This window comes from Stegostoma tigrinum, chromosome 6, assembly GCF_030684315.1.
Source record: "Stegostoma tigrinum isolate sSteTig4 chromosome 6, sSteTig4.hap1, whole genome shotgun sequence".
Taxonomy (NCBI): Eukaryota; Metazoa; Chordata; class Chondrichthyes; order Orectolobiformes; family Stegostomatidae; genus Stegostoma; species Stegostoma tigrinum.
The window spans coordinates 107082448-107109930 of NC_081359.1; the positions used below are offsets into that span (position 1 = coordinate 107082448).

General features: G+C 40.7%; 1 protein-coding gene across 3 annotated transcripts in view; it reads right to left on the reverse strand.

The window, feature by feature from the left end:
• The window catches only part of emsy (EMSY transcriptional repressor, BRCA2 interacting), a 97488-nt gene that overhangs the window by 28505 nt on the left and 41500 nt on the right, over positions 1-27483 (reverse strand). For 2 of the 3 annotated variants that reach the window (XM_059646838.1, XM_048532647.1), the window contains 7 exons: positions 26320-26463; positions 25941-26117; positions 23053-23198; positions 14633-14806; positions 12430-12643; positions 7842-7892; positions 929-1090 (listed from right to left, as the gene is read on the reverse strand). In XM_059646838.1, coding sequence (XP_059502821.1) covers positions 929-1090; positions 7842-7892; positions 12430-12643; positions 14633-14806; positions 23053-23198; positions 25941-26117; positions 26320-26463 — 1068 coding nt within the window. The remainder of the gene's footprint in view (positions 1-928; positions 1091-7841; positions 7893-12429; positions 12644-14632; positions 14807-23052; positions 23199-25940; positions 26118-26319; positions 26464-27483) is intronic. The other variant, XM_059646837.1, reaches the window with a different exon arrangement.

The following is a 27483-nucleotide window of genomic DNA, read 5'->3' on the forward strand; positions in this document are numbered from 1 at the left end:
GCCCGTGCTTTAAACTGAAACAAATTTTGTTCCAACTTGTGCTCACTGTCTACATTGGGTCCTAGGAAGTAACATAGTAATTTTAAAATTCTCATCCTTGTTGTCAAATACTGACATGGCATTATGCCTTTCTAACTCTAAACTCTTGCAGCCCCACACTCTTCACACAGTGGCTCAGCGGTTAGCACTGCTGCCTCACAGCGCCAGGGACCTGGTTCGATGCCAGCCTCGGACGACTGTCTGCGTGGAGTTTGCATATTCTGCTCATGTCTACGTGGGTTTAGTCCGGCTGCTCTGGTTTCTTCCCACAGTCCAAGGATATGCAGGTTAGACAGATTGGCCATGCTAAATTGCCTGTAGTGTTCAGGGATGTTAGATTAGGTGGGTTATGCGGAATGGGCCTGGGTGGGATGCTCTGAGGTTCAGTGTGGACTTGTTGGGCCGAAGGGCCTGTTTCCATACTGTAGGGGTTCTACGGTTCTATATCTGCACTCCTGTATTCAAACTCATCTGCATCCCTGATTTTAACTTCTACTACTGGTGGCTGCCTCAACCCTAAGCTCTGGAATCCTCTTTTTCCATCTCTGCGCCTTGCTCTCCCTCTCTTAAGCTATTCCTTAAAACCTACTACTTCACAACAAACATTTTAGTTATCTGACCTCAAATATCCTTTAGATGGTTCAGTGTCATGCGAGACAATGAAGGGTCTTGCAGTGTTTTATTAAAAGCGATACAGAAATATGAAATGTTGTTTGCTACTGTTTGCTTCAATCTCCCTGTACACAAAGTAAAAATCTGGATGGCTGAAGGGCAATTCAATTTCCTTAAACCTGTCCATTTTTAGAATAAAGCATTTGTCCACTTTTCCACCACAATACTTCTTCCCAAATTGTAAGAAGTTTAAGCCGGCAGTTAAAAAAATGCACACCTGTCTGCTGGAGTTCCAGCAGTGCTTTAATGGTGGAGGTCGCTGATTGGGGTTCTCCAGAAACATCCTGGTAGATAATCGTGGGGCTGGTGTCCATGGAAACTTCGTGTTCGGCCCAATCCTGGCTCCTTGATGAAATAACATGGACCACTTGCTGAGAGTCTGCAATTAAAAACACAATTTTTATTAAAGTTGCAGAACCCTCAAATCTAACTTCTACTTGTGAAACGGGAAGGTGACATGTTCAGAATATCATGTTGTAACTGGTACAATGACAGCTTTCATTCTTCTCTTCACATATACAGCTATAAACATCTAAACATGCTTCTGCATGCACATCCACATACATGCTCCATTTGCATAGATGTGGAAACACACACTCACCCTCACATAGATGCACATGCACACGCCCCCCCCCAACATATATTCATGCAAGTGTGTGGACGCACATGCGTACGCACAGATACATCTACATATTGTCAGTTCTCCTGACTGCTCAGTTGATAGCAATAGCAGACAAGTAAACATTTCCAAAGCTTGTGCCGAGTTCACTGATCTCAGCTGCAGTACTTGCCTCAGCATTCAGGAGCAAGTCAGCCAGGTTTCTGTTCAATTTTTAAAATGATACGGGTTCTATACAATTGGATTACAAATTTTCTCAATCAACCTTTGATTTAGGTATGAAATAACACACCTCTGGAGCAGGTGGGACTTGAACCCAGGCTTCCTGGCCCAGTAGTAGGGACAACACCATGCACCACAAGAGTCCATCAGGCTCCTGTTCAAGACCTTTTATTTGAGTATGATAATTAAATTATCCTTTGATCAAATATCCCATTAAATCTCACTGTTTTGACTCTCAGAGGAAATAAATGCTGTTGAAAATCAAGGTCCTTTAGAATAAATTAACACATTTAAGATAAAGAGGGGAAAAATGATGTATTTCTTAGGGGAAAACAATGGACTGATGCATTCGTACTGCATTAGGCCATAAAGTTCCTAAGCCTGTTTCACAACTACTTCTATCAGTTTATGGTTGGTCTTCAATCAACAAATCTCTATTTCTCTCACTTGATCAGATTCATAATTTCAATCACAATGGCTTAGTTTTATCTTTAAGATTAAGCCAGCATTTTCTGAATTTACCATTATTTCTCAATGCACACTCTAAAATATTATTGTAATTATCAGAAATGGACTTTTAAAAATCATCCTTACATGAATATGATGGACAGCTGCTAACTTTTACCCCTTAAACTTCAAAATTTTGGAGAATAAAAGGCAGTTTTAAGCAATCTATCCTTGTAACCTAATCCTTTCAAAGCAGGGGCTCGTGAGGCAATAGTTCCCTCTAGACCAGGAAGCCCGGGTTCAAATCTTGCCTGCTCAACACTTGTAACAATATCTCTAAACAGGTTGACTAGAAAATATATAATCCTTTCTAAGTACAGTTGAATAGAAAACAGGCCCAACATACACAATCACCATTCAACATGACCATTTTCAAAACACCATACTCTTGCTCTCTCTCCATACACTTGTCACATTTAGCTTTCAAAAATCTATTTCTCAAATATATTCAGTAAGCTCATCCCCACAGCCTGTTCACAGGTTCACCACTGACTGAAATAACTTCTCATGGCAGTTCAAAACTATAACCTGTTGTCTGGACCACCTTAGATAAGGAGAGCAAAATTACACAATGCTCCAGGTGTGATCACACCAATGCCCTGTATAACAGCAGTAAGACTTCCTTCTTCCAGTTCTCAAACCTTTGTGCAACAAAAGCAAACATAACATTTGGCTTCCTAACTGCCTGCTACACCCGTACTATTTGCCTTCAAAGACCAGCATACAAGGGAACTCCGGTCCATTTGTTCATAAACCAGTCTCATTCTGAAGCAAAACCTTTACTTATCCATGTTACATTGCATTCATCACATATTTGCCTACTCATAACTTGTCTGAATTATCCTGAAGGCTCTTTACATCCTCCTCATGATTTTCACTCCCTTGCAGTTGTGTTGTTCCCAACCTTGGAATGTTTATTCTGACTGCTTTCTCTCCGATAGCCAATTCTCAATCCATGCCAGAATATTACCACCAATCCGATTTGCTTTGATTTTGTACAGTAACTTATGTGGGACCTTATCAATAAGGTTTCTGAAAATCTAAACAAATCACATCTACTATTTATCATCATTTATACTTCTCATTAAAACTTCAAAACATCTTCAGACTGCTGAGCACTATTTTCCTTTCACAAAACCATGGTGATTCTATGTAATACGGTAGCTATTTTTAAGTCTCTTGTTATTACATCTTTATAAGAGACTCCAGCACCTTCCTAGTACTGATGTTAGGCAAACCAGTCTGTAATTCCAGGTTTTCTGCCTACTTTCTTTAAAAAAAATCGTGGGGTTACATTGGTCCCTCTCCAATCTGCCAGGAATATTCTAGAACCTACAGAATTTTGGAAGATGACAACAAATGCATCCACTATTTCCACAGCCACCTCCTTTAACACCCTGGGATGTAGATTATCAAACCCTGACCCAATAATTCCTCCAGTACTGTTTTTATTTACTAATTTTCTTAAATTCTTCCTTCCTACTAGATCCTTACTTCCTGAGCATTTCTAGAAAGTACTACGTGCTTTCTTCTGTGAACACAGAACAAAAATAATTGCTGTGCCATTTGCATTTTCCCCATCATCATTTCTACAATTTCAGGCTGTAAAAAGTGAACAACTGTCATCACTAATCTTGCTCTTTTTAAACAACTATAAAAGCTCTTCCAGTTCACTTTCAACATTCCTTGCAAGTTTGGTCTTATACACTATTTTCCCTTTTAAATCAACTCTTTGGTTGTCCTTTGCTGAATTCTAAACTGTTCCAGATGCTCTGAATTGCTACACTTTTGAGCAACTTCATTTTACTCTTCTTTGGATCTAATACCATCCTTAATTTATTTTGTTAAACATGTTTAGGCTAGCTTTCTTATTGTCTACTTTTGCCTGAAAGAATTACAATACATGAATTAATTCCTTATAATATTAGCCATTTAGATCATGATATAATTCTGGTAGTTTATGCTAATATAAATGCTAATGTAAACAGGTGTCAACATTAGTGCATCTTAGTTCGTACGGTTACTTTGAGCTGTAAATTTGTTTTAGACATCAACAATTACCATGGAGTTACAGACCATGGGGTGACATTACATTCTCCAAGCAGATACACACATTATTCATTGGTGCCACCCAATCTTGGTTAAGATTTATAAAATCAGTAAACTGGGACGTTATAAAAGTGCTGGCCTCCCAAAATGATTAGCATGTCGAAGAGTAAATCAGAAGACAGTAGGAAGAGATGTAAGTAAGATGGCCATGATTTTTAAAGATACCAAGTAAGTATTAGGCTCACATTACCTAGCCAATCCAGATTAATCTTGTGCTGACCATGTATGGGTAAGCCAATGAGTCCAGGATAGCTCTGCTCACACAAAGGTAGTGACTAGCAAGGTTTAATCGGCAGTGATTCCTCATAGTTGGGTGCACAAGAAAGGAAGACTGAAAGAAAATTTCAGTCGAAAGAATAATATTGAACAAGATATGCGCCCAGGCAATCAGTGTTGTAAATATTATCCTGAAATGGACCGACTGAAAAACGGTTTTTATTCAGCAAAGCTTTGAAACAATTAACAAGTTCTGCAAAAACTTGTGAAAGCAAGTACCTGGAACGTGTCTTGTAACGAATTAGGACTCAACTTTAAGACTGACTGTCTCAAACTCAGTCTGTAACTGTAACTGAGGGACTACTGTAGTACAATGATGACATTCCTACTTGTGAGCCAGCAGGCCACATCACAGAATCTGAATCCCTAAAGTCGAAGCTGGCCACCGGCCAACTGAGACCACACTGACCCTCTAACTCTAAGAGGTCAAATATTAAGGAAAAGTGTAAAGTGCAGCACCTCACATCTGGGTTAAACTCCATCTACCGTTTTTCCACCCATATCTGCAACTGCACTATATCCCACTGTATCCTTTGGCAACCTTCTACACTACCCAAAATGAATCGGTTTCTTTTCATTGTAGGGAAGCGAAGCAAATGTACACACAGCGAAGCCAGCAAACAGCAATGAGACGAGCAACAATCTATTTCAGTGATGTAGACAGAGATAAATATTCATCAGCACACTGGAGATAACATGGCTGAATTTCCCTGAACTGTGTCATTGAGCTTTCAGATTCATTTGAGAGGAAGTCAGAAGTCTGGTTTACTGTTAAGGATGACACCTCCAGCACAGTAGCACTCCCCTAAGACTGCACTAAAACACTAAGATAGGCTACGAATGGAGGTCACAAACGGAGGCTGAACTGTCAAACTCAGTCTCATAGCTATGAGACTTAGAAAGTACGTATAATGACATTCAAGCCACTCACCACCCTGACTTGGAAACTTATTACCATCCCTTCAGTGTTACTATTTCAAAAACCCTGGCTAACAGCATTGTTGACCTACTTATATCAAATAGACTGTAGCAGTTCAAGGCAGCTGCTCACAACCTTCTCAAAGGCAACTAGAGATGGGCAATAAATGCTGACCCAGACACAGGCACCCAGAATGAATTCAGAGAAGTTATTGCAGAATAATTAAATTGTTTTCCTTCACTGCCTATTGAAACCTGCCTGTCCCATGACACCCAAAAAAGTTAACTCTTCTATCCGATCCGTGATTAACATCATAACCAACATCATGTTCAGGACTGCATTGCAGTAGTGCACATCTGCTAAATTCAGGTTGACTATGACTTCCAACCCCCTGCCCAAGTCTGATGTGAAAACTCGTGGTATAGGCCCAGCACATAGGAGCCAGTTGCTACAGGGCAGCTATTCAATCATTTGTCAATGTCTTCTGAGGATTAGTGGAGAAAACTGGGAAGAAACAGCTCTAGTGGTGGAAAGATGGTTGTGAGGAGAACAACGACAACCATGGTGAAAAATTTTAAATATTTACTTCACAAAGTGGTTTTCTCCATCAAAATCCTTTGATGCGCCTTCGAACTCTGATTTTTCTAAAATAAGGGAACAGAAACTTGCCCCAATTTGTGTGGATCAAAGGTATCAATACCTTTGAAGAGATGCAATTAAACTTTTATCCTTGCCTGCAAGCATAAATATAAATTAACACAACAATAATACACCAGTATCCAATAAAAACTCAAGTTACTCAGCACTCCCAGCTCATCTATTCCAATTGCTGGAATTACTACCACCTAAATTAAAGTGGTAAAAGAATTAGAAACCTAAAGGATAAAACTTAAGTATCTAAAACCAATGATCCAAGAGACATCGGTAAGACTCAGCTCAGCAATCACAAAGGGATTCTACTCCACAGTTGTAATTAGGTGACCTTCCCCGTAGGTTGAAATTCAAGGCTTGGTTCTAGAAGCTCACTTACCACATTGCTGGACATGTTACAAAAACGAATTCATCTTGCAAGAGTAGTAGTAAGGTTGTATCAATTCATTCACAGGACATTGGCATCTCAGTATTTATTGCCTATTCCTAATTGTTCCCAAAGGCAGTTAAAAGTCAACCACTTCACTGTAGGTCTAGAGTTTTACACAGGCCATACTAGTTAGAGGTGACAGATTTCCTTCCCTAAAAGGACATCAGTGAACGAGAGGAGTTTTTCCTGAAAATTGACAACAACATCTAGGGGAGGCAATGGCCTAGCGGTGTCACTAGACTGTTAATCCAGAGACCCAGCAAATATTCTGAGGACCCTCGTTAGAATCCCGACGTGGCAGTTGTTGAAATTTGAGTTCAATAAAGTATCTGGAATTAAGAATCATATGACAACCATGAATCCATCGCCAATTGTCGGAAAAACCCGTCTGGTTCACTAATGTCCTTTAGGAAAGGAAACTGCCATCCTTGGAAAGCCAACCTGGTCTGACCTACATGTGACTCCAGACCCACCGCAATATGGTTGACTCTCAACTGCCATCCAGGCAATTTAGGGATGGGCAGTAAGTGCTTGTCTATCCAGCAACACCCTCATCTCATGAATGAATAAAGGGGGAAAAAAAACCATTAGACTCCTAATTCCAGATTTTTATTGAATTCAAATATCGCCATCTACCGGATTTAAACTTGGGTCCACAGAATAGTAACAGGGTCCCTGCAGAGTCTTGTAATACCATTAATCTATTGCTTCACTTAAGCAAAACTTTTCTTATAACCTAACAATGACCAAGAGGGCCCTAGATGCCCTCGAGGATAAGAGCAAGGAGAGAACATGGCTATCCTCATGAAAACCAGCACTCCATTTAAGAATAATACATATTACTAGAGGAATCTGATACAAAATTAATTTCAACTAAATGCCAGCAAGTCGCTAACAACTTACAAGGTTGTATTTATGACTGATCTAATTGAAACGCTTTATCACTCCAGTGATTAGTATGAAGGATAAACCTTTACTGCATCATTATAAATTAATCAAAACTTTGCATCTTTTTAAAAGAGCACTCATTTATATCAATTCATCCTGCCAATAAAGTTTAATACACATACGTGCACACAGTTGCTGTTTTCAGCATAACAAATACATTGACCTGCATCAGTTTCAACAAAACAAAACAATTCCAATGGAACAGAAGTGAGGTATGAAAACATGGCAAACAAAGTAATCTGTAGGAATTCTGCAACAGTCCTTTCAATTAAAAATAATTCCATATGATGAGGTGAAATGGATGACACTGTATAATCAAAAGATGAAACTAAAAAAGGAGGAAGCAGATACAGAATACAAGAGAAAAAATGTTGAGAATCACATCCCATGTAGACTTACAAGTGGTCAGTTTTAAAATATAACAGGGAGGGCACAATATCTGGACTTACTCAAATAATTATTTCGGGTTTTCTGTATCTCGATGTACGATCTGCTTTTGCCTAGTGTGACAATTAAGACAAAACAACAAGCAGGGGTTACTGAACACCGCAAAGCTTTGCATTTCAAAATGGTACCTCAACAAAGTAAACTTCAAATCTATAATGCACTCACTCAATCTTCACTTTATTCAATGATTACAAAACTGAGGAAAGGATAGCAAAGATGATTCTCGATAGGAGCGAGAGAGACAGGGTAGTTGTCATGGGGGACTTCAACTTTCCAAATATTGACTGGGAACACTATAGTTCGAGTACTATAGATGGGTCAGTTTTTGTCCAGTGTGTGCAGGAGGGCTTCCTGACACAGTATGTAGACAGGCCAACAAGGGGTGAAGCCACATTAGATTTGGTACTGGGTAATGAGCTTGGCCAGGTGTTAGATTTGGAAGTAGGTGAGCACTTTGGTAATAGCGATCCTAATTCTGTAATGTTTACTTTAGTGATGGAAAGGGATAGGTGTAGACCACAGGGCAAGAGGTATAGCTGGGGGAAAGGCAATTACAATGAGATTAGGCAAGATTTAGGGAGCATAGGATGGGGAAGGAAACTGCAGGGGGTGGGCACATTAGAAATGTGGAGCTTATTCAAGGAAAAGCTCCTGTGTGTCCTAGATAAGTATGTGCCTGTCAGGCAGGGAGGAAGCTGTAGAGCGCGGGAGCTGTGACGTATGAAGCAGGTGGAATCTCTGGTCAAGAGGAAGAAGGCGGCTTATGTTAGGATGAGATGTGAAGGCTTAAATAGGGCGCTCGAGGGTTACAAGGTAGGCAGGAAAGACCTAAAGAGAGAGTTCAAAAGAGCCAGGAGGAGACATGAGAAGTTGTTGGCAGATAGGATCAGGGTAAACCCTAAGGCTTTCAATAGGTATATAAAGGAATAAAAGAGTGACAAGAGTAAGATTAGAGCCAATCAAGGATAGTAGCGGGAAGTTGTGTGTGGAGTCAGAGGAGATAGGGGAAGCACTAAATGAATATTTTGCGACTGTATTCACCCCAGAAAACAACAATATTGTCGCGGAGAACATGGAGATACAGGCTACTAGACTAGGTAGGATTGAGGTTGACAAGGAAGAGATATTAGAAATCCTACAGAGGCTGAAGATAGATAAGTCCCCTGGGCCCGATGGGATTTATCCTAGGATCCTCTGGAAAGCCAGGGAAGAGATTGCCGAGCCTTTGGCATTGATCTTTAACTCGTCATTGTCTACAGGAATAGTGCCAGACGACTGGAGGATAGCAAATGTGGCTCCCCTGTTCAAGAAGGGGAGTAGAGACAACCCTGGTAATTATAGACCAGTGAGCCTTACTTCAGTTGTTGGTAAAGTGATGGAAAACGTTATAAGAGATAGGATTTATAATCATCTAGAAAAGAATAAATTGATTAGGGATAGTCAGCACATCTTTGTGAAGGGTAGGTCGTGCCTCACAAACTTTGAGTTCTTTGAGAAGGTGAACAAACAGGTAGATGAGAGTAAACCGGCTGATGTGGTGTATATGGATTTCAGCAAGGCTTTCAATAAGGTTCCCCACAGTAGGCTATTGTGCAAAAATGTGGAGAAATGGGATTGTGGGAGATATAGCAGTTTGGATTAGAAATTAGCTTGCTGAAAGAAGACAGAGGGTGGTGGTTGATGGGAAATGTTCATCCTGGAGACCAGTTACTAGTGGTGTACTGCAAGGGACGGTGTTGGGTCCACTGCTGTTTGTCATTTTTATCAATGACCTGGATGAGGGCGTAGAAGGATGGGTTAGTAAATTTGCAGACGACACTAAGGTCGGTGGAGTTGTGGATAGTGACGAAGGATGTTGGAGGTTACAGAGAGGCATAGATAAGCTGCAGAGCTGGGCTGAGAGGTGGCAAATAGAGTTCAAAGCGGACAAGTGTGAAGTGATGCACTTTGGTAGGAGTAACTGGAAGGCAAAGTACAGGGCTAATGGTAAGATTCTTGGTAGTGTAGATGAGCAGACAGATCTCGACGTCCATGTACACAGATCCTTGAAAGTTGCCATCCAGGTTGACAGGGCTGTTAAGAAGGCATACAGTGTTTTAGCTTTTATTAATAGAGGGATCGAGTTCCGAAACCAAGAGGTTATGCTGCAGCTGTACAAAACTCTGGTGCGGCCGCACTTGGAGTATTGCGTACAGTTCTGGTCACCGCATTATAAGAAGGATGTGGAAGCTTTGGAAAGGGTGTAGAGGAGACTTACTAGGATGTTGCCTGGTATGGAGGGAAGGTCTTACAAGGACAGGCTGAGGGACTTGAGGCTGTTTGAGAGAAGAAGGTTGAGAGGTGACTTAATTGAGACATCAAAGATAATCAGAGGGTTAGATAGGGAGAGTCTTTTTCCTAGGATGGTGACGGCGAGCATGAGGGGGCATTGCTTTAAATTGAGGGGTGAAAGATATAGGACAGATGTCAGAGGTAGTTTCTTTACTCATAGTAGTAAGGGAATGGAATGCTTTGCCTACAACGGTAGTAGATTCGCCAACTTTAAGTACATTTAAGTCGTCATTGGACAAGCATATGGACATACATGGAATCGTGTAGGTTAGATGGGCTTCAGATTGGTATGGCAGGTCGGCACAACATCGAGAGCCGAGGGGCCTGTACTGTGCTATAATGTTCTATGTTCTGTGTAAAACTAATTGCCTTGATAAATACTGAAAATGGCTCATACACAAAGACAGCTTGTCACATATCAGACAACAGCGCACTCTGATCCACTCGATCAAATGTTGACCTGGCAGCACACTAAGTTACAAAAACTTCCTATTAACTTCTTAAAACAATACCTGCCTTTCAAAACATCTTGTAAACTCCAGTCATTCTGAGATGAGTGAGGAGTCAAACTTAGCTGATTCTATTCTGTCATCTACCATTGGGAGGTGCGCAGGGATATATACAGAAGCCATTGGCATTTATCTTGTCTCCTCAAAGCTTTCACTCGTGTTAATACTCCAGGAGACAGCTGGTCACACGGAGCAAGCAAAAAGTCTTGGTTCCCATCAGCATCTTTCACAAATAGCAAAGGCAGGGATGGGAAAGTAGTCAGATGCCCATCAATAACTCTCTGCAACACATCTTGCTGGTATACCAATGCACGGAACAATCATGATCAATGTTGACTGAAATCAGTTCATACAAGATACAATGAGAGAAATATTCTTGACGATGTACAAAGAGAAATCAGCCTGTCTCTCCCAGAAAACACATACAGAAACTTATCAGGAGAAAAGTGGATGACAGTTGCTGAAATGTGAGACACAGTAATAAAAGTATGACCTTGATGTCAAATCTCCAAATGAACGTCTAGTTATAAGTATGTTATATCACAAAATGAAGTTTGGACATTTCATCATCTGCATTTAGTTTATGAATGTTGTTTGATCAATTAGTAGAGTCCGTTTTTGACAATCTTCAAATTTAACACATCAAGGAATTCAGCTTATCACACAGACATGCAGACACAAATTTCCCAACTAGGTAATGACAAAAACTGAACATCCATGGCTTGATGACAAAATTGACAGAAAAGACTTGAAACACTCAGCAGATCTGGTAGCATCAGTGGAGAGGGAACACTTCAGGCACATGCTCTGATGAAAAGGTCAAACAGAAAGATAAACTCTATTCTTCACTGTAGATGCTGACCAGTCTAAATACAGATTTCCAAAATGTTTACTTTCAAATTGGACAATAAAAATCCAGTTAATTGTGTCTTTGATTGTAAAAATATGATTACAAGCAGTTTTGTAGTTAGGCCAACTGCTAATTAAAACATAGACAAATCTGAGGCAAGGGCTGAAGCAGTAGACACATCAGAAATTTGTAGGAAAATGCTACACATTCACTATATCTTGATAATAGAATAACATGTTGTCAGTGAACTGAGAGAAGATGAAATCACCTATTCCAAGTCAAAAAAAGTGTTGAAGTAACTGAATAAAATGTTCACCTAGTAAGAAGAATTGGCTGTGGGTTATAGTGGCTAAATAATCAAATTCACTTAGTGATGCATCTGATTTCTGTTCGCATTTTGATGATTGCCTGCCCACAGCCATCTCCAACCACAATTTATTCCATGAAAAAAGAGTTAAGGAGTAGCATAGCAGCAGTTTACTTATGTATGATTTAATTCAAATAGACACTAATAAAAGTGCATTTTGAGTTATAAAAATACAACCGATGCCAATAGGAATAAACTTATTGCCCTTTGCTTTCCCCATCAATAACTCAAGGTTTATGCACGGCCTATGTTGCTGCCTTGGGATTTTGTACTCAGCAAAAAGTTAGAGAGAAGAGTACTGGAATGGGAGGACAGACATAAGTACTAAAGCAGAATATTTTTGAATTTGACATTAGCTATTAAATCTGTTGTTCACATTTCAGTTCCAATTCTTCTGAAGGCTGATCTTCCTTCCTTGCATTTTCTGTTAGTTGCATACTTGAGCCTCAAAAAATATATTCAATCTCCACCCTCTCCCTCTCCCCACAAATTTAGAAAAACCACAAAAGATGCAAGCATTTGACAGTTTGTACCATGAGAGATTTGTACGGAGTCACCAGAGGAACCACTCCCACTGCTGCCCTCAGCAAAGGATTGTGCATCTTCCTTCAGACTGCCTTCTTGTCCAGATAAGGTGCTTCCCTCCGTGACCCTTGATACCTGCTGCAGAGTTTCACTCACCAGCTGACGGGTCTGTTCGCTCACCATTGTGGCTTGGAAAGCCACAGGCTTTGGTTTAATCAGAACCTGTAGTGTGAATGAAAAGTATCCTTTGTTACTATAGTTGTCAAGGGCCATTAAAAAAAAACTTAACAATTAACAGGACATGGAAGGAGAAGGAGGATTTTAAACTCAAGTTCTGACTGCTCATCTGTATTAAACTACTTGAATTTAATTTTCAAATAGGGTTTCAATAGTTGGTTTACATCAGAATACAGGGACAAGGTAGGGATTTGGGTTTGAGTGGGATGCTCTTCGAAGGGTTGGAATGGACTTGTTGGGCCAAATGGCCTGTTTGCGCACTGTAGGGATGCTCAGTAATACGTTGTGTGTAAATCTATCCATTTAAAACACAAAAACAAATTTTTACAATACCCACCCAATATTCCAATGTTTCAAGATGAAAAGGCATCATGCCTCCAAAAATGTTAGTCAACTATCCTTCTCCAATGTGAATACCAGGCTCAGAAGTGTTTGACCAGGAATGCAGCTTTCCCCTCACTAATATGATGTCCGCCAAAGTGTTTACTTAAGCTAAGCGCACAAGCACAATCTGGGAACGAGTACTCTAGTGTTCGAGCACCTATTCCGATAGTTCACCTATTATGATGGACATAAGGAAGTAGCTGAGTAACATCTGGCTCTCACTCTTACCTATATGTGAGTAATCATCCAGCTTTCATTTCTTGCTGTAAGAGCAACATGCTCAGGTTTGGGAACTCAATGGAAACTCACGGCTAACACAACCAGTGAAGTAAAATAACGACAGTAAGAAAGACAGGATATAGAAGATGTCAAAGAAAGGTGCATGAAGGAAACAAAGACCTCCTTTCTGCTTCCACTTCGAACATTTATACAAACAGGCTTATATTTGGACTGGGACTGGGGAGAAGTGGGGTTGAAAGAGGGGCACAGAATGAGAAAGGAGAGGAGACTTGGGTTCTAACTCAAAAAAAGGAAATCCACTGGACGCAGTAAAAGCTTTGTTACCTTCCAACATGCTCAACAAAGGGATCTAAGGGTGACAGCGCATGGTTCCCTGAAAGTGAAGTCGTCGCAGGTAGACAGGGTGGTGAAGACAACATTTGCCATGATTGCCTTCACTAGTCAGTGCATTGAGTATAGGAATTGGGATGTCATGTTGTGACTGTACAGGATTGATTAGACCACGTTTGGAATACTGCATTCAATTCTGGTCTCCTTTCAATAGGAAAAGACGTTGTTAAACATGAAAGTGTTCAGAAAAGATCTACAAAGATGTTTCCAGGGTTGGAGGATGTCAGCTTAGGGAAAGGCTGAAAAGGCTGGGGCATTTTACCCTGGACTATCAGAGGCTGAGAGATGACCTTATTGAGGTGTAGAAAATCATAAGGAGCATGGATAGGATGAATAGCCAAGGGCTTTTTCCCAGGGTAGGGGAACCAAAAGCTAGAGGGCATAGGTTTAAGGTGAGAGGGGATAATTTAAAAAAGGATCTAAGGGGCAACTTTCTCACACAAAAGGTGGTGCATGCATGGAATGAACTGCCATGAGAAGTGGAGGAGGCTGGTACAATTACAATATTTAAATAGTATCTGGATGGGTATATGAATTGGAAGGGTTTAGGAGGGATATAGGCTAAATGCTGGCAAATGGGGCCAGATCAGTTTAGGATATCTGGACAGCACAGAGGATTTGGACTGAAGGGTTTTTTCCATGCTATATAACTTTTTACCTAGAGTCACACAGTTGAGTTGTGTTTTCAAACTTTCCCCAGTGATGAACAATGGGAAAATGGTGATCAGGTGTGACAGTGAAATAGCATAATAAAACAAAACAAAAAAAATCCTTACGTACATGCTGTATTAATACCCTGAGGGATGAAAAGTAAATCTGAATATGAGAGACAGAAATAGTGGCAGATCGGACCTAAGAAAGATCAGATTAAGAGAACAAAATGAAATATTTCAGAAGGCATCACCTTTCCACCACCAGCATTTTCTGGTTTTTATTTCTTCAGCTATAGAACCCACTCACCTGCGTTTTCCCTTGCTGTCCATAGAGAATTTTGGTGGGGATGATTTTTGTGGTGGGTTGTACTGACGAACCCACCCCTTTTGGTTGAGCCACAATCATTTTAGTGATAGGCCTTGTTGCAGTGATAATTGCTGGTTTTGTCCCTGCAGGTACTGCCTGAATGGTCTTTTCACCCTAAAAGGCAGATTGAAAGGGAGAGGTGAGGGAAAACAGAAAAAGTAAAAGCTTTGAGAGCTAAAGCACAATTTTTCAACCCAAATTCAGAACATACACAGACAGAAAAATTCCAAAAACCTGTGTCTTTAAAAGTTGTCTCAATAATTTCTATAGAACTGGCTTAGTTATACATTTAAAGCTTGCAAAACAATCTTGGCACTTAAATTACTTGCTTCAAACATATTCAACTCAGTCTTAATCAAATGCAACAGAACAGTTTTACAACTTCAGCTACAGAACTGTAAAGGGAAGGTGTTCAAAACGGAAGTGGGAAGAGTGCAGGTCAGACGTGTGGCCTTTAGGATGACATGTAGCAGCAATATGGCCAGGGCACCTTGCATGTGTCAAAATAGGTAGGACTTGATAAGGAGGAATGGGGAGGCAGGGGTAAAGGCATCATATCAACAGCTCTCTTCGCGCATCAAAAGTGTAGAGGGAAACTTAAGTAAGCAATTAAGAAAGCGAAGAGGGGGCATTAAAAAAACACTGATGTGAAAAATTAGAGAGAATCAGAAGATACTCAAAAAGTATATTAAGGGGAAGTGGATAACCAGGGAAAGAATTGGGTCTGTTAAGGACCTAAGGGTAATCTGTATGTGGAGCCAGGAAACTGTGGCAAAGTTTTAAATGAGTACTTCACATCTGTCTTCACTCAGGAGGAGGAATATTTCAGTACAGAATTTCCGGAGAAGGGCTGAGATGTTCTTGAGCAGATTGACACAAGAAATGAGGAGATACTGGAAGTTTTTGTCAGCTTAAAAATGAATAAATCCCCAGGTCCAATGAGTTGCATCCCAGCCTCTGTGGGAAAACAAGGGAGAAATTTCAGATCCCCTAACCCAAATTTTTAATTCATCTCTGGCCATATAGGAGGTGCCAGAGAACTGGGGAGAGCTAACATGGTACTATCTTTTAAGAAGGGAATTACAGACCAGTCAGTATCTCATTACAGGTAGGGGACCTGCTGGAGAAAGTTCTAAAGGGAAAAAATTTGTTTCTGCTTGGAGAGGCATGGGATAGAAAAGCAACGGCTTTGTCAGAAAGAGGTCATGCCTAAAAAATTTTTTGAGGTGATCAGCTGTGTTGATAAGGGCAGTGCAATTAAAGTAGTTTATATGGATTTTAGTGAAACCTTTGACAAGGTATCACATGGGAGACTGATTAAAAACAGATAACAGCACATCGGATCCAGTGCAGCTTGGTAAGATGCGTCCAAAATTGGCTTGGGGTGGTAAGAGACACTAAAGGGAAGATAATGGCTTAGTGGTATTGTTGCTAGACTAGTAATCCAGAAACTCAGCTAATGTTAGAGACTGAGGTTCAAATCCCACCAGTGCAGGGCAATAAAAAAAAGTCTGGAATTAAGAATCGACTGTTGACCACAAACCCATTGCCCATTGTCAGAAAAACTCATCTGGTCCTTTAGGAGAAAGGAAGCTGCCACCATTTCCTGGTCTGGCCTAGCCTATGTGTGATTCCAGACCCAAAGCAATGTGACTGGCTCTTCAGAAATGGAAGCCACTCAGCATCAATCACAATATAGCTCAACAAAATGATTTCGGATGACCCACCTGGCATCGACCTAAACACCTGCAGAAACAGCCCTGTTGACCATGCAAAGTCCTCCTTACTAATTTATTGGGACTACTGCCTAAAATGGGACACCCATCTCAGCTGTCAACCAACAGCCTGATATAGTCATATTCATGGAATCATACATTATAAAAAATATCCCAGACACCATCACTATCCTTGGCTATGTCCTTTCCCTGCCTGCATGCCAGACCTAGCAGACATGGTGGTAGAGTGGATCAGAGTTGGGTAAGTGCTGCTCTGGGAGTACCCAAGATGGAGTCTGGACCCCATGAGCTCTCATGGTTTCAGGTTAAATGTGGGCATGAAAATCTGCTGGTAAATCACGGGCCATACTCCCTCCTCTGACGAATCATGATGAATCTCCTGCATGTTGAGCAACTTTTGGAGGGAAGCACTAAGGATGACAGGGATGCAGGTGGGGGATTTCAACGTCCACAACCAAGAGTGACTCAGTGAAAGCACTAGTTAGCTAGTTAGGTCCTAAAGGATGTTGATGCTAAACTGGGCCAGCGACACCTAGTGAGAGAACCATCAAGATGATAAAATATACTCGACTTGATCCTTACCAATCTCCTGGCTGCAGAAGCATCCATGACAGTATCGGTAAGACAGACCATCGCACAGTCCTTGTGGAGATGAAGTCTTGCCTTCACATTGAGAATACCCTCCAATGCGTTGGGTGGCACTTTGAGAAGATCTAGTAACTCAAGACTGGGCTTGCACAAGATGCTGTGGGCTATCAACAGCAGAGTTGTACGCCAGCACAATCTGCAGCCTCATAGCCTGACATATCTCCCACTCAAACAATGCCATCAACCCTGATTCAAATGGGCAGCGCATGACAGCATGCCAGGAGCAGCACCAGGAATACCTAAAAATGAGGTGTCATCCTGGTGCAGCTACTAAACAGGACTGTTTGCATGCCAAAAAGCCTAAGAAGCAAGTGACAGACAGAGCTAAGTGATCCCACAACAAATGGATCAGATCTACGCTCTGCAGTTCTGCCACAGGCAGTCGTGAATGGTGGTAGACAATTAAACAACTCCCTAGAGGTGGAGGCTCTATAAATATCCCCATCCTTAATGATGGAGGAGCCCAACACATCAGAGCTGAAGCATTCACAGCAATCTTCAGCCAGAAGTGCTCAGTCCCAGGCTCCCCAGCATCACAAAGACCAGTCATCAGCCAGTTCAATCCATTCCGCTTTATGACAAGAAACAGTCAGAGGCATTGAATGCTGCAAAGGCTATACGCCCTGATAACATCCCAGCAACAGTACCAAAGGCTTGTGCTTCAGAACTCGCCAACTGTTCCAGCACAGGTACAACACTGGCATCTACTCAACAATGTGAGAAATGTCCTGTACACAGGAAACAGGACAATGACTACCCCTTTGGTCTACTCTCAATCATCAGTAAAGTTATGGAAGGTGTCGTCAACAGTGCCATCAAGCAGCATCTGCTCAGCTCTACTCAGTTGGATTCTGCCAGGGCCACTCAGTTCCTGACCTCATTACAGCCTTGGTTCAAACAATGAAAAGAAGAGCTGTATTCCTGAGGCGAGGTCAGGTGAGGTGAGAGAGGTAGCCCTCAACATCAACGCCGCATTTGACCAAACACGACATCAACGAGCCCCAGCGAAACTGCAATCAATGCGCATCAGGCAGCAAATTCTCTGCTGGTTGCAGTCATACCTAGCACACAAGATGGTCGTTGTTGTTGTTGGAGACAAGTCATCCTAGCTTCAGTTTATCTAGGATAACAAAGTGTGGAGCTGGATGAACACGGCAGGCCAAGCAGCATCTTAGGAGCGCACAAGCTGACGTTTCGGGCCTTGACCCTTCATCAGAAAAGATCTTTTTTCTGATGAAGGGTCAAGGCCCGAAACGTCAGCTTTTGTGCTCCTAAGATGCTGCTGGGCCTGCTGTGTTCATCCAGCTCCACACTTTGTTATCTTGGATTCTCCAGCATCTGCAGTTCCCATTATCTCTGTTCAGTTTACCTAGCATGAGGTCCTCAGGATTATGTCAGAGGACTAACCGTCATCAATGCCCTTTCCTCCATCATAAGAAGGTCAGAACCACAGATGTTTGCCCATAATTGCATAACGTTCAGTGCCATCAGCGAACCAGTCCACATTCAAATGCAACAAGATCTGGGCAATATCTAGGCTTGGGCTTAGGCTTACCATGTGGAAAGTAACATTTACACTACAAAGCTGCCAGACAGTGACCGTCTCTCATAACAGACGATCTAACCATTGCACCTCGACATTCAATACTGTTACGATCACTCAATCCTACACTAACAACATCCTTGGGGTTACCACTGACCGGAAACAACTGGATTTGCCACATTAAGCATGGTGGCTCTAACAGAAGATCAGAGGTTAGGAATACTGCAGAAAGTAATGCATCATCTGACTCCTCAAATCCTTTCTATCATCTTCATGGCACAGGAATATGATGCAATACTCCCCACTTTCCTGAATGGGTGCAATTCCAACAACACTCAAGAAGCTTGACATGATCCAGAACAAAGCAGCCCGTTTGACTGGTTTCACATCCACAAACATCCACTCTTCCCACCACCGATGCTCAGTAGTACTATTGATAAGACACAAAGCAGAATTTCAAAGATTCTTAGACAGCACCTTCCAAACCCACTACCACTCTCATCTGGCAGCAGATACATGGGAACACCACATCTACAAGCTACCCTCCATGCCACTCATCATCATGACGTGCAAATACGTCACTGCTGCTGGGGCAAAATCCAGAATTTTGTACCACGTGACACTGTGGGTCAACCTGCAGCACATGGAATTGCACTGAGCCAAGAAGGCAGTTCACTACCACCTAGGGCAGAGATGGGCAATAAATGCTGGCCAGTGAGCAATGCCCAAGTTTGGGAAATAAATAAACAAAAAGACATAGGGTGGTGGAGAAGGCTGTGTGAGACTGGAGGCTGGTATCAAGCAGCATACCACAGGGATGAGTGCTGGATCCCTTATTGTCCATGATATTATGTAAATGATGCAGATGAGAATGTAGGGGATAAGTGTGTAGATTTCACAAAAATTGACCAGGTGGTTTATAGAGAGAAAAATGATCTCAGACTGATGAATGATATAGATAAGTCAGTTAGATAGGCAGATCTATGACAGCTGGAATTGGTAGTAGTAACAAGACAAGGAAGTACTCAATGAAAAGCAGGATACTAGGAAGCTCAGAGAACGAGGGGGATCTTGGGAGTATTTTACCACAAATCCCGAAGGATGGCAGGACAGGTTAATACAGGGGTTAGAAGCACATATGACACACTCCTTTATCAGATGTGGCATAGATTATAACAGCAGGGAGGTTTCTGCGCAGTGGAGCAGAATTTTGGGTAGACGACAGCTGGAGTACAATGTGCAATTCTGTTTGCAACACTACAGGAAGGCTGTGATCCTCCTGGAGGGGGTGCAGACGAGATTCACCAGGACATTGCATGGTTGAGGTATTTAAGCCAAAAAAGAGGAGTAGGAAATGCTTGGGTAGATTTCTTTAGAGCAGAGAAGGCAGAGGAGAAAATCCAATTGAGGTGTATAAGATTATGAGTGCACGGACGTAGTGAGTAGAAAGCAGCTGTCCCCCTTTTGTGAAACATCAAGAATGAGAAGGCATAATTTTTAAAGATGAAGGACAGAAGTTTAAGAGGATATCTAACAAAAATCTTTTCCGCCAGAGGGTGGTGGGAATCTGGAATGCACTGCCCGAGACAGCAACAGACACGGGAAACCTCACAACTTTTAAAAAGCAAGTGGATGAGCACTTGAAATGGCCCATGGCCTTGAATGTTATGACAAGTGCTGCAAAGTGGGATTAGTATATCTAGGTTGGCACAAACTTGATGGACCAAAGGGCATCTTCTGTGCTCCACAACTCTGAGGCTTGGTGGCATTTTTGTCCCGAAATGATCTCCTGACCACATCTGTACCTATGGGCTTGGCAAATCTAATATACTCTGTGATGCCTCTGATGTTCTTGGATATCACTCAAACCTCCGTTCTATACGCCCTTATATACAATGTGTCAATTTATTCAGTATCAATGCTAGCTGATCTACACTAACTGCTGTTTAAGTGGTGCTACGTTTTCAAATCTCTTCATAGCTTCCTGGTTCACTATTTCTGTAATATTTTCTAGCCCTGCAACCATGAGAGATCTTTAGACTTCTCCAATTCCGGTCACTGTTGTGATAAAGGTGCATAATGTGTTATCATCACTTTGAAATTTGGATTGTCAAAGCAGAGGCTGATGCTTTCAGTTTTAGTTCTGTGAAGGTAACCTTTCCAAAAAGAAGTCAAAAAATCATTTGGAAAAGTGACCTAAATATATCAGAGATAGTAAGAACTGACGATGCTGGAGTGAAGAGATAACACAGAGTGGAGCTGGAGGAACATAGCAGGCCAGGCAGCAGAGGAATAGGAAAGCTGACGTTTGGGGTCAGGACCCTTCTTCAGAAGCTTCCGGCCTGCTGTGTTCCTCCAGCTCCACACTGTGTTGACCAAAATATATCATTTCATTACTTAGTTAAATGCCCAACCAGATGGCTGGTGAAGTATTTACACTGCTAAATTTATGACATACAGAAATCCAAATGACTAGGGATACAGGTAGTTCAAGTTCAATTTGAAAAAGAGTCAGATTTCAGTTTCATCTACATAGAGGAATAAGATTTTCAGCTCGGGAGGACAGTTACACCTTCGTAGAATGGTAGTTTGTGAAGTTACAGGAGCTTGTGAAGCTGTCTGAACTGAAAATAAATTTAGGTCATCTGAAACTAGGAAGGACTCTTAAAACTGCCTAAACAGTCCAAAGGAGAAAAGCTGGGAAGTGTTATTCGACTAAGAAAGGAGTGATTTTCTCTAGGATTGAGAATCTGACAGGGATGTTGCTCTGAAAACAGTTGAATCTTTGCTGTTGTGTTTATCACAGAATCATAGTCCCCCTAAAGTGTGGAAACAGGCCCTTCAGCCCAACATGTTCACACCACATGTCCCAAGAGCATCCCACGCATACTCATTCCCCTAACCCTGCATACTCCATATCTAACACACCTAACCTAAACATCCCTGGGCAATTTAGCATGGCCAATCCACCTACCCTGCAGATCTCTGGATTGTGGGAGGAAACCAGAGCACACAGAAGAAATCCCACGTAGTCACGAGGAGAATGTACAAACTCCACACAGACAATCGCCCAAGGCTAGAACTGGGCCTGGGTCCTGGTCCTGTGAGGCAGCAGTGCTCACCACTGAGCCACCAGCCACCCATAATGTAATGCTTCATTCAAATTGCAGTAAATATTAATATTTAGCTGCTTGGTTCTTTTGTGAATAATTTTTACGTTAAAGAAATATTCACATGAGATTGTTAATGTTTAGCGGCTGGTATCAACTGCAAAAATAAAATCTATAATCTATTAAGCCCAGATTTCATTCTCAGATCTGGCTTCTCCAGCATACCATTAAATGAGATCATAACAGGCGTTTTAATTTCCTGAGCCATATGCTCTAGAATTCTCTTCTAATTTCTAATGTTTCTCTACCTCACTTTCTTTTTTTTCAGGAAACTCCTTAAAACCTCTCTCTTTAACCAAGGTTTTGGTCAGTAGCCCTAATAGTACCTCTGGTGTCATACAATGGTTTTATAATGTCTCTGAGAAGCTCTTTGCTAAGTTTTAAGGACAGTATATAAGTACATGTTGAAATAAAACAAAAAGAACTGCGAATACCAGAAATCCAGAACAAAAACATGGCAGAAATTGCTGCAGAAACTCAGTAGGTCTGAAATATGGTCACTGGGCCCGAAACGTTAACTCTGCTTTCGCTCCACATATGTTGCCAGACCTTTTGAGTTTTTCCCGCAATTTCTGTCTTTTTTATATAAATACAACTTGCTGCTGTTAACTATCACTTCTCTAGAAACAAGATATGGTCAGTTTATGAAGTTCAGCTTCTAAGTAAATGGGTGGTGATACTAGAATCAAAGGACAGTCTTAGAATGAGGGCTTTTCCACTTAAAACTAAAAATGAGAAGGAATTCCTTAGAAGGTGACAAATCTTTAGAATTTGCTTATCTAGGAGGGTCTGGGGAAGGCAGAAATCAACTGATTTTGGATACTATGACATCAAAGAATGTGGGGAAAATGGGGTAAAACAGTACCTTAAGGATAGATAGCTAGCCATGATATCATTAACAGGTGGAACAGGCTCAGCCAATTGGTTATCTCCTGTTGCTATTTCCTATACCTTTGAAATTTGCCACAGCACCGGTTATTGACCTGTTACTGCTTCCCTAATTATTTTCACTACTGACTCTTTTTCTTAAAGAGAATGCTAGGAGGTCAGTGATGCTGGAAAATTAATGATACACATTCATATCCACCCATTCTTCACCCATAACTAACTGCATGTGCTGGTGTTCCACTCTTGCTTGTTTGCTAATTTTGTCATACTTGAAACTTTTCAGTGACCTCCACCAAGGGATTAGGCAGCAGTAAATGGAACCACAATGGAGCACGTGCTTTATATTTAGAGTACAATAGGTAACTATGAACTCACCCCAGCGTTCAACAATGTTGTGACCACATTTTTTCCTGGAATACCCTGGATGGTTGTTCCCTTCCCTGCAGTCTTCTGTACAACAATAACATTTGGTTTTGACGTCATAGAAGTCATTGGGATTGTAGTTATTTTTGTTGTTGTTCCTACAGCAAATGCATTAAAACAATGTTATATATATAACTGCTATTGGACAGGCTGATTGGGCAGTAAATCAACAGCAAAGTAGGCATTTAGATCCAAGATTTGCCACATTAAGAAAAGGCACTTCAAGCACAGAAAGCAAGATGTAAAATTAAAAAATTATAAAACAAGATACAATGAAGACCTATTCAGACTAAAGTTAATGGCTGTATATCTTAAGATCAAGAAGAATAAGAACAATGGTAAGAGAAAACAGGTTAAAAAAAGTAAAAAAAAAACTTGCTGCCTTGGTCCAACTAGCAGCCATAAGTTTGAAAAGTTTCCCCACGAAGAATTTATCCCATTTATCTTGTTGGAGAAAAATATCTTTACCTTGGTTCAAAACTCAAATAATCACTTAGTTCTTGTAAATGAAGGTGGGGCAAAGTGAGACAGAATTCCCCTTCTGGATATTTACAGTCAAATCAATAATAAAAATAACTATATAAGACAAGGGAATGATGCACTGTAAGCAGAGAGCATGGTCTTTGTGCTGTAAATAATTTGTTAAGAATCTGGCCACGATTCTAGGTTTAACGTAAAAGGGGGTAAGCTTAAAGGAGATGTGGCAAGCTTTTTGTTTTACACAGATGGTGACAAGTGCCTGGAACGCACTACCAAAGGAGGTGGTGAAAGGCAGATACAATAGCAACATTTAAGAGACATCTTAACAGATATATGAATCGGCAGGGAATAAAAGGATATGGACTCTCCAGAGGCTAAAGGTTTTAAAGTTTAGAAAGGCATCATGTCAGTGCAGTCTTGGTGGGCCAAAGGCTGTACAGCTCTTTGCTTTTTGATTTAAACAAGCGATCGTCGATCATATGCTTTGTTCAGTTTCTAGTCTGCTCAAAGCAGACTAGCAGGAAAAGGTCTATTGCCCAACCCAACTGATTTAACTATAAGCCAGTCACTATTAATCCCACTTGAACTCCTAAAGCTTTACAAGTTCAGTGGTGCCCTGCACTATGAACCATGCTTCTTTATGTCATGTGCACTTGTATTTGTTTTTTAAAAAAAGACAAATTATTGACATACAGGGAGAAAGAAAGTCAGTCATCAGTTAAGATGACAAATTTCCTCAGCCTTCGTTCAACTAAATTTCACTTCATTCCCTCTGTCAAGTTCCGACATACCACAAAGAGAAAGACTAGTACAAGTCTGCATACGAGACATGGAGTGAACATTAATCTGAAATCAAGAGCCGCAGAAACAGCTTTTACAAGAAACTGAGCCAAGGGTAACAAGATGTACTGTAGCATTAATGACACATTTGTAGCTGCATCATTTAAGTCAATAATTTCAACAAATGAACTGTTTTCCACGTAACTTGTTCTAAGACTAATTGATTTATTTACTCAGGTAAGATATCTATCCAGAAAAAGCAATTCCTTGAGATTGAAATATCGTGCTTAGAATGTTCCAACGTAGTACGACTGCAGAATGTATCAAAACTGCATAATTCCAAAACAAAGGCAAAATATTGTGGATACCAGAGCTCTGAAATAAAATGCAAAGCACTGGATAAACTCAGCAGGTTTACCAGTATCTGTGGAAAGAGGAAAACAGAGTTAACGTTTTAAGTCCAAGTTTACTATTCTTTGGAATTACTGACAAAATTTAAACAGAAACATTAATCACTCTCAAATCATAAGAGCAAAACTACTTCATTGAGCTCAAAACTGTGATGTGCATTAAACAGAAATATTTTAATAACATTTGAGTTTGGATTGTTGAATTTAAACTAGTGACACGTGGGTATGAAGAGGTTAAATGATGAACGTATAAAGGTCTCCAACAGCCAAGGTAACCGCATTTAAAATTCCTTTTAAATTCCTCGAGAGCAATGGGTTTTTGTTTCTATTGGGAGAATTTTAAAATGCAACCAAGGTAAACAGTTGTGCATTAATTTCCGATTGGGATTGCTTGTTTTTTGAACTGCAAGAAACACTGACAAATTGGGGAACTTTTTTTGAAAAAAGTTTCGGCTTGGGCAGTTCTATAAAAGTCGTGGCTGAGCTGGATAAGTAAAGCAGTTGTTCCTAAGTATGGGAGAAGATAGTTTAGGATTGTTAAAAATAGGTTAACCTCTGAGGAATTCTGGACAAATTGTAGCGCAGAAGGGTTTGGTTAAACCCTAAGGGTCTCTTTGAGAAAAATAAGGCCCAGTTGTTTGAAAGCTCCAGAAACACGTTCTCAGATTGTCAAGACTAGAAGTTAAAGCCACAGTTAAACTAAGCCCAGGAGCGGTGGTAAAGAAAGGATTTATTCCCGATACATGGAAGATTAATCCCCAAAGCAATGGGATCATATTTTCACCATGTTTCAAAACCAACAAACATTGTTGTAAATATTTTGGTTTATTTTATTTTATAATGCAAAATAATTGAAGACAAGTTCAAATTTATTGTTAAAAATCAAATCTGCAAGATTGCACGAGGAGGTTTCAGTGAGATACCATATTGCTAAACCCAAAAAGGCCAAGATTTTAATCTGGAATCTGACATTGTCGAGTAATAACATCAGCTGGGATCACAGAAAACCGTCAACTCTATTTCTCTTTCACAGCTGCTGCCAGACCTGCCGAAGTATGAAAGCAGCTCCTGTTTTACTACAAAATTCCAATCCTTAGGCAAGTGACACTGCCCTACAGCCTAGGCTTTAAGAAATTTTCATTATCAACAGTTGTATTAGTGAACACTAACCAGACATGATACTGCTGCTGATAATTTTTCCTCCAAGGGACGTAGCTAGTGACTTTGGTACTACAGTGATGATGCTCCCACTCGTAGTTTTCATGTAGGTAGTAGATCCTGTAGATGCTGCCATACGAGCACTGATGGTGGGATTCAACGTAGGGCGTGTGTAGGTAGTTTGGGTACCTATAATCATGAAAAGAAATCACATTTTTTTAATAATATATTTTATGAATTCAATTGCAATGTAAAAATCATAATTAACTTCAATAATTATTTAAACAGAAGCATCAATCCTTCACAAATAAGGCAACTCAAATCACAAGAACAGAACAAATGAAATAACCCATTCACATACTTCTTTAATGTTCCGTACTTCAAGTCTTACCTGTCGGTGTAGTAACCAACTTTGTTGTCATAATGGCACCATTGCTGCTAACCACCATTATAGGCGAAGTGCTAGTACTAGGCATTGTTGCTGGTTTTGGCAGGATTTTGCTTGGCTGCATCTGTTGGGTTATAATCTTGACCCCTATCAAAAACATAAGCTGCAATGAAGGTAGTCAGCAGCAGACCCAATAACATGGTTTAATATAACACCCTCTCCCATTCGCAAGTACAGATTTAATAGCGATGACTAACTTGTACCAAATAAAAAGCTTGAACAAGAAATGCAATGATGTCTGTTGAAAAGCACTACACCACAAAGAACAAAGTATATTTTAAACATTATCTGACAAACAAAGACAGAGAACTGTTATTACCCATCCTGTAAATCTGATGGTTAACCAACTGGAAATAAGGTATGGCAAAAATCACAGGACAAACGACCAATATATTCACCGCAAGAAATGCTTTGCCCACAATAAGTGGCTTTGACCGTGCTTTAAATTTAATGAGCTTTTTGTAAAAAAAGTTCTGGTTTTCTGCCACTCTCAGACAAGCTGAACCTGGAGCCAGTTTCCAGCTGATGGAACTACATTTGAATGCAGAACGCATGCACATAAAAGGCAAACTGGCAACAGTAATCAGCCGGAAACTTCCTTCATTCTGAAGCCATATAACTTTTAAAAATCATGTAAACAGCTAAATGAAAACGCTGTGCTGTGGGGTTAAAATTAAAGGACTTGTTTTGGTACAGTCATAGGAGGTTAACAGCACAGGAAAAGGACCTTCAAGCCCAGCATTGGTCAAAAACCACCATTTAAACTACTCTAATCCCATTTTCTGACACTTGATCCATAGCTTTTTTTGCCTTGACATCGCGAATGCGCAACTAAATACTTCTATGATGTTATATGGCTTTCTGCCTCTCCCACCCTTACACGCAGAGAGTTTCAGATTCCCACCACCCTCTAGGCAGGGGAAAAAAAAACCCTCACAATTCCTCTAAACCTCCTGTCCCTGGCCTTTTACATCTATGGTCCTTAGTCACAGATCCTACACCAAGGAGAAAAGATTCTTCCAATCTACACTATGTCCCAGATGATTTTACATGATTTTATCCATCTTAATCATGTTTCCCTGCTTCAGTGACCTGTGCTCTAAGGAA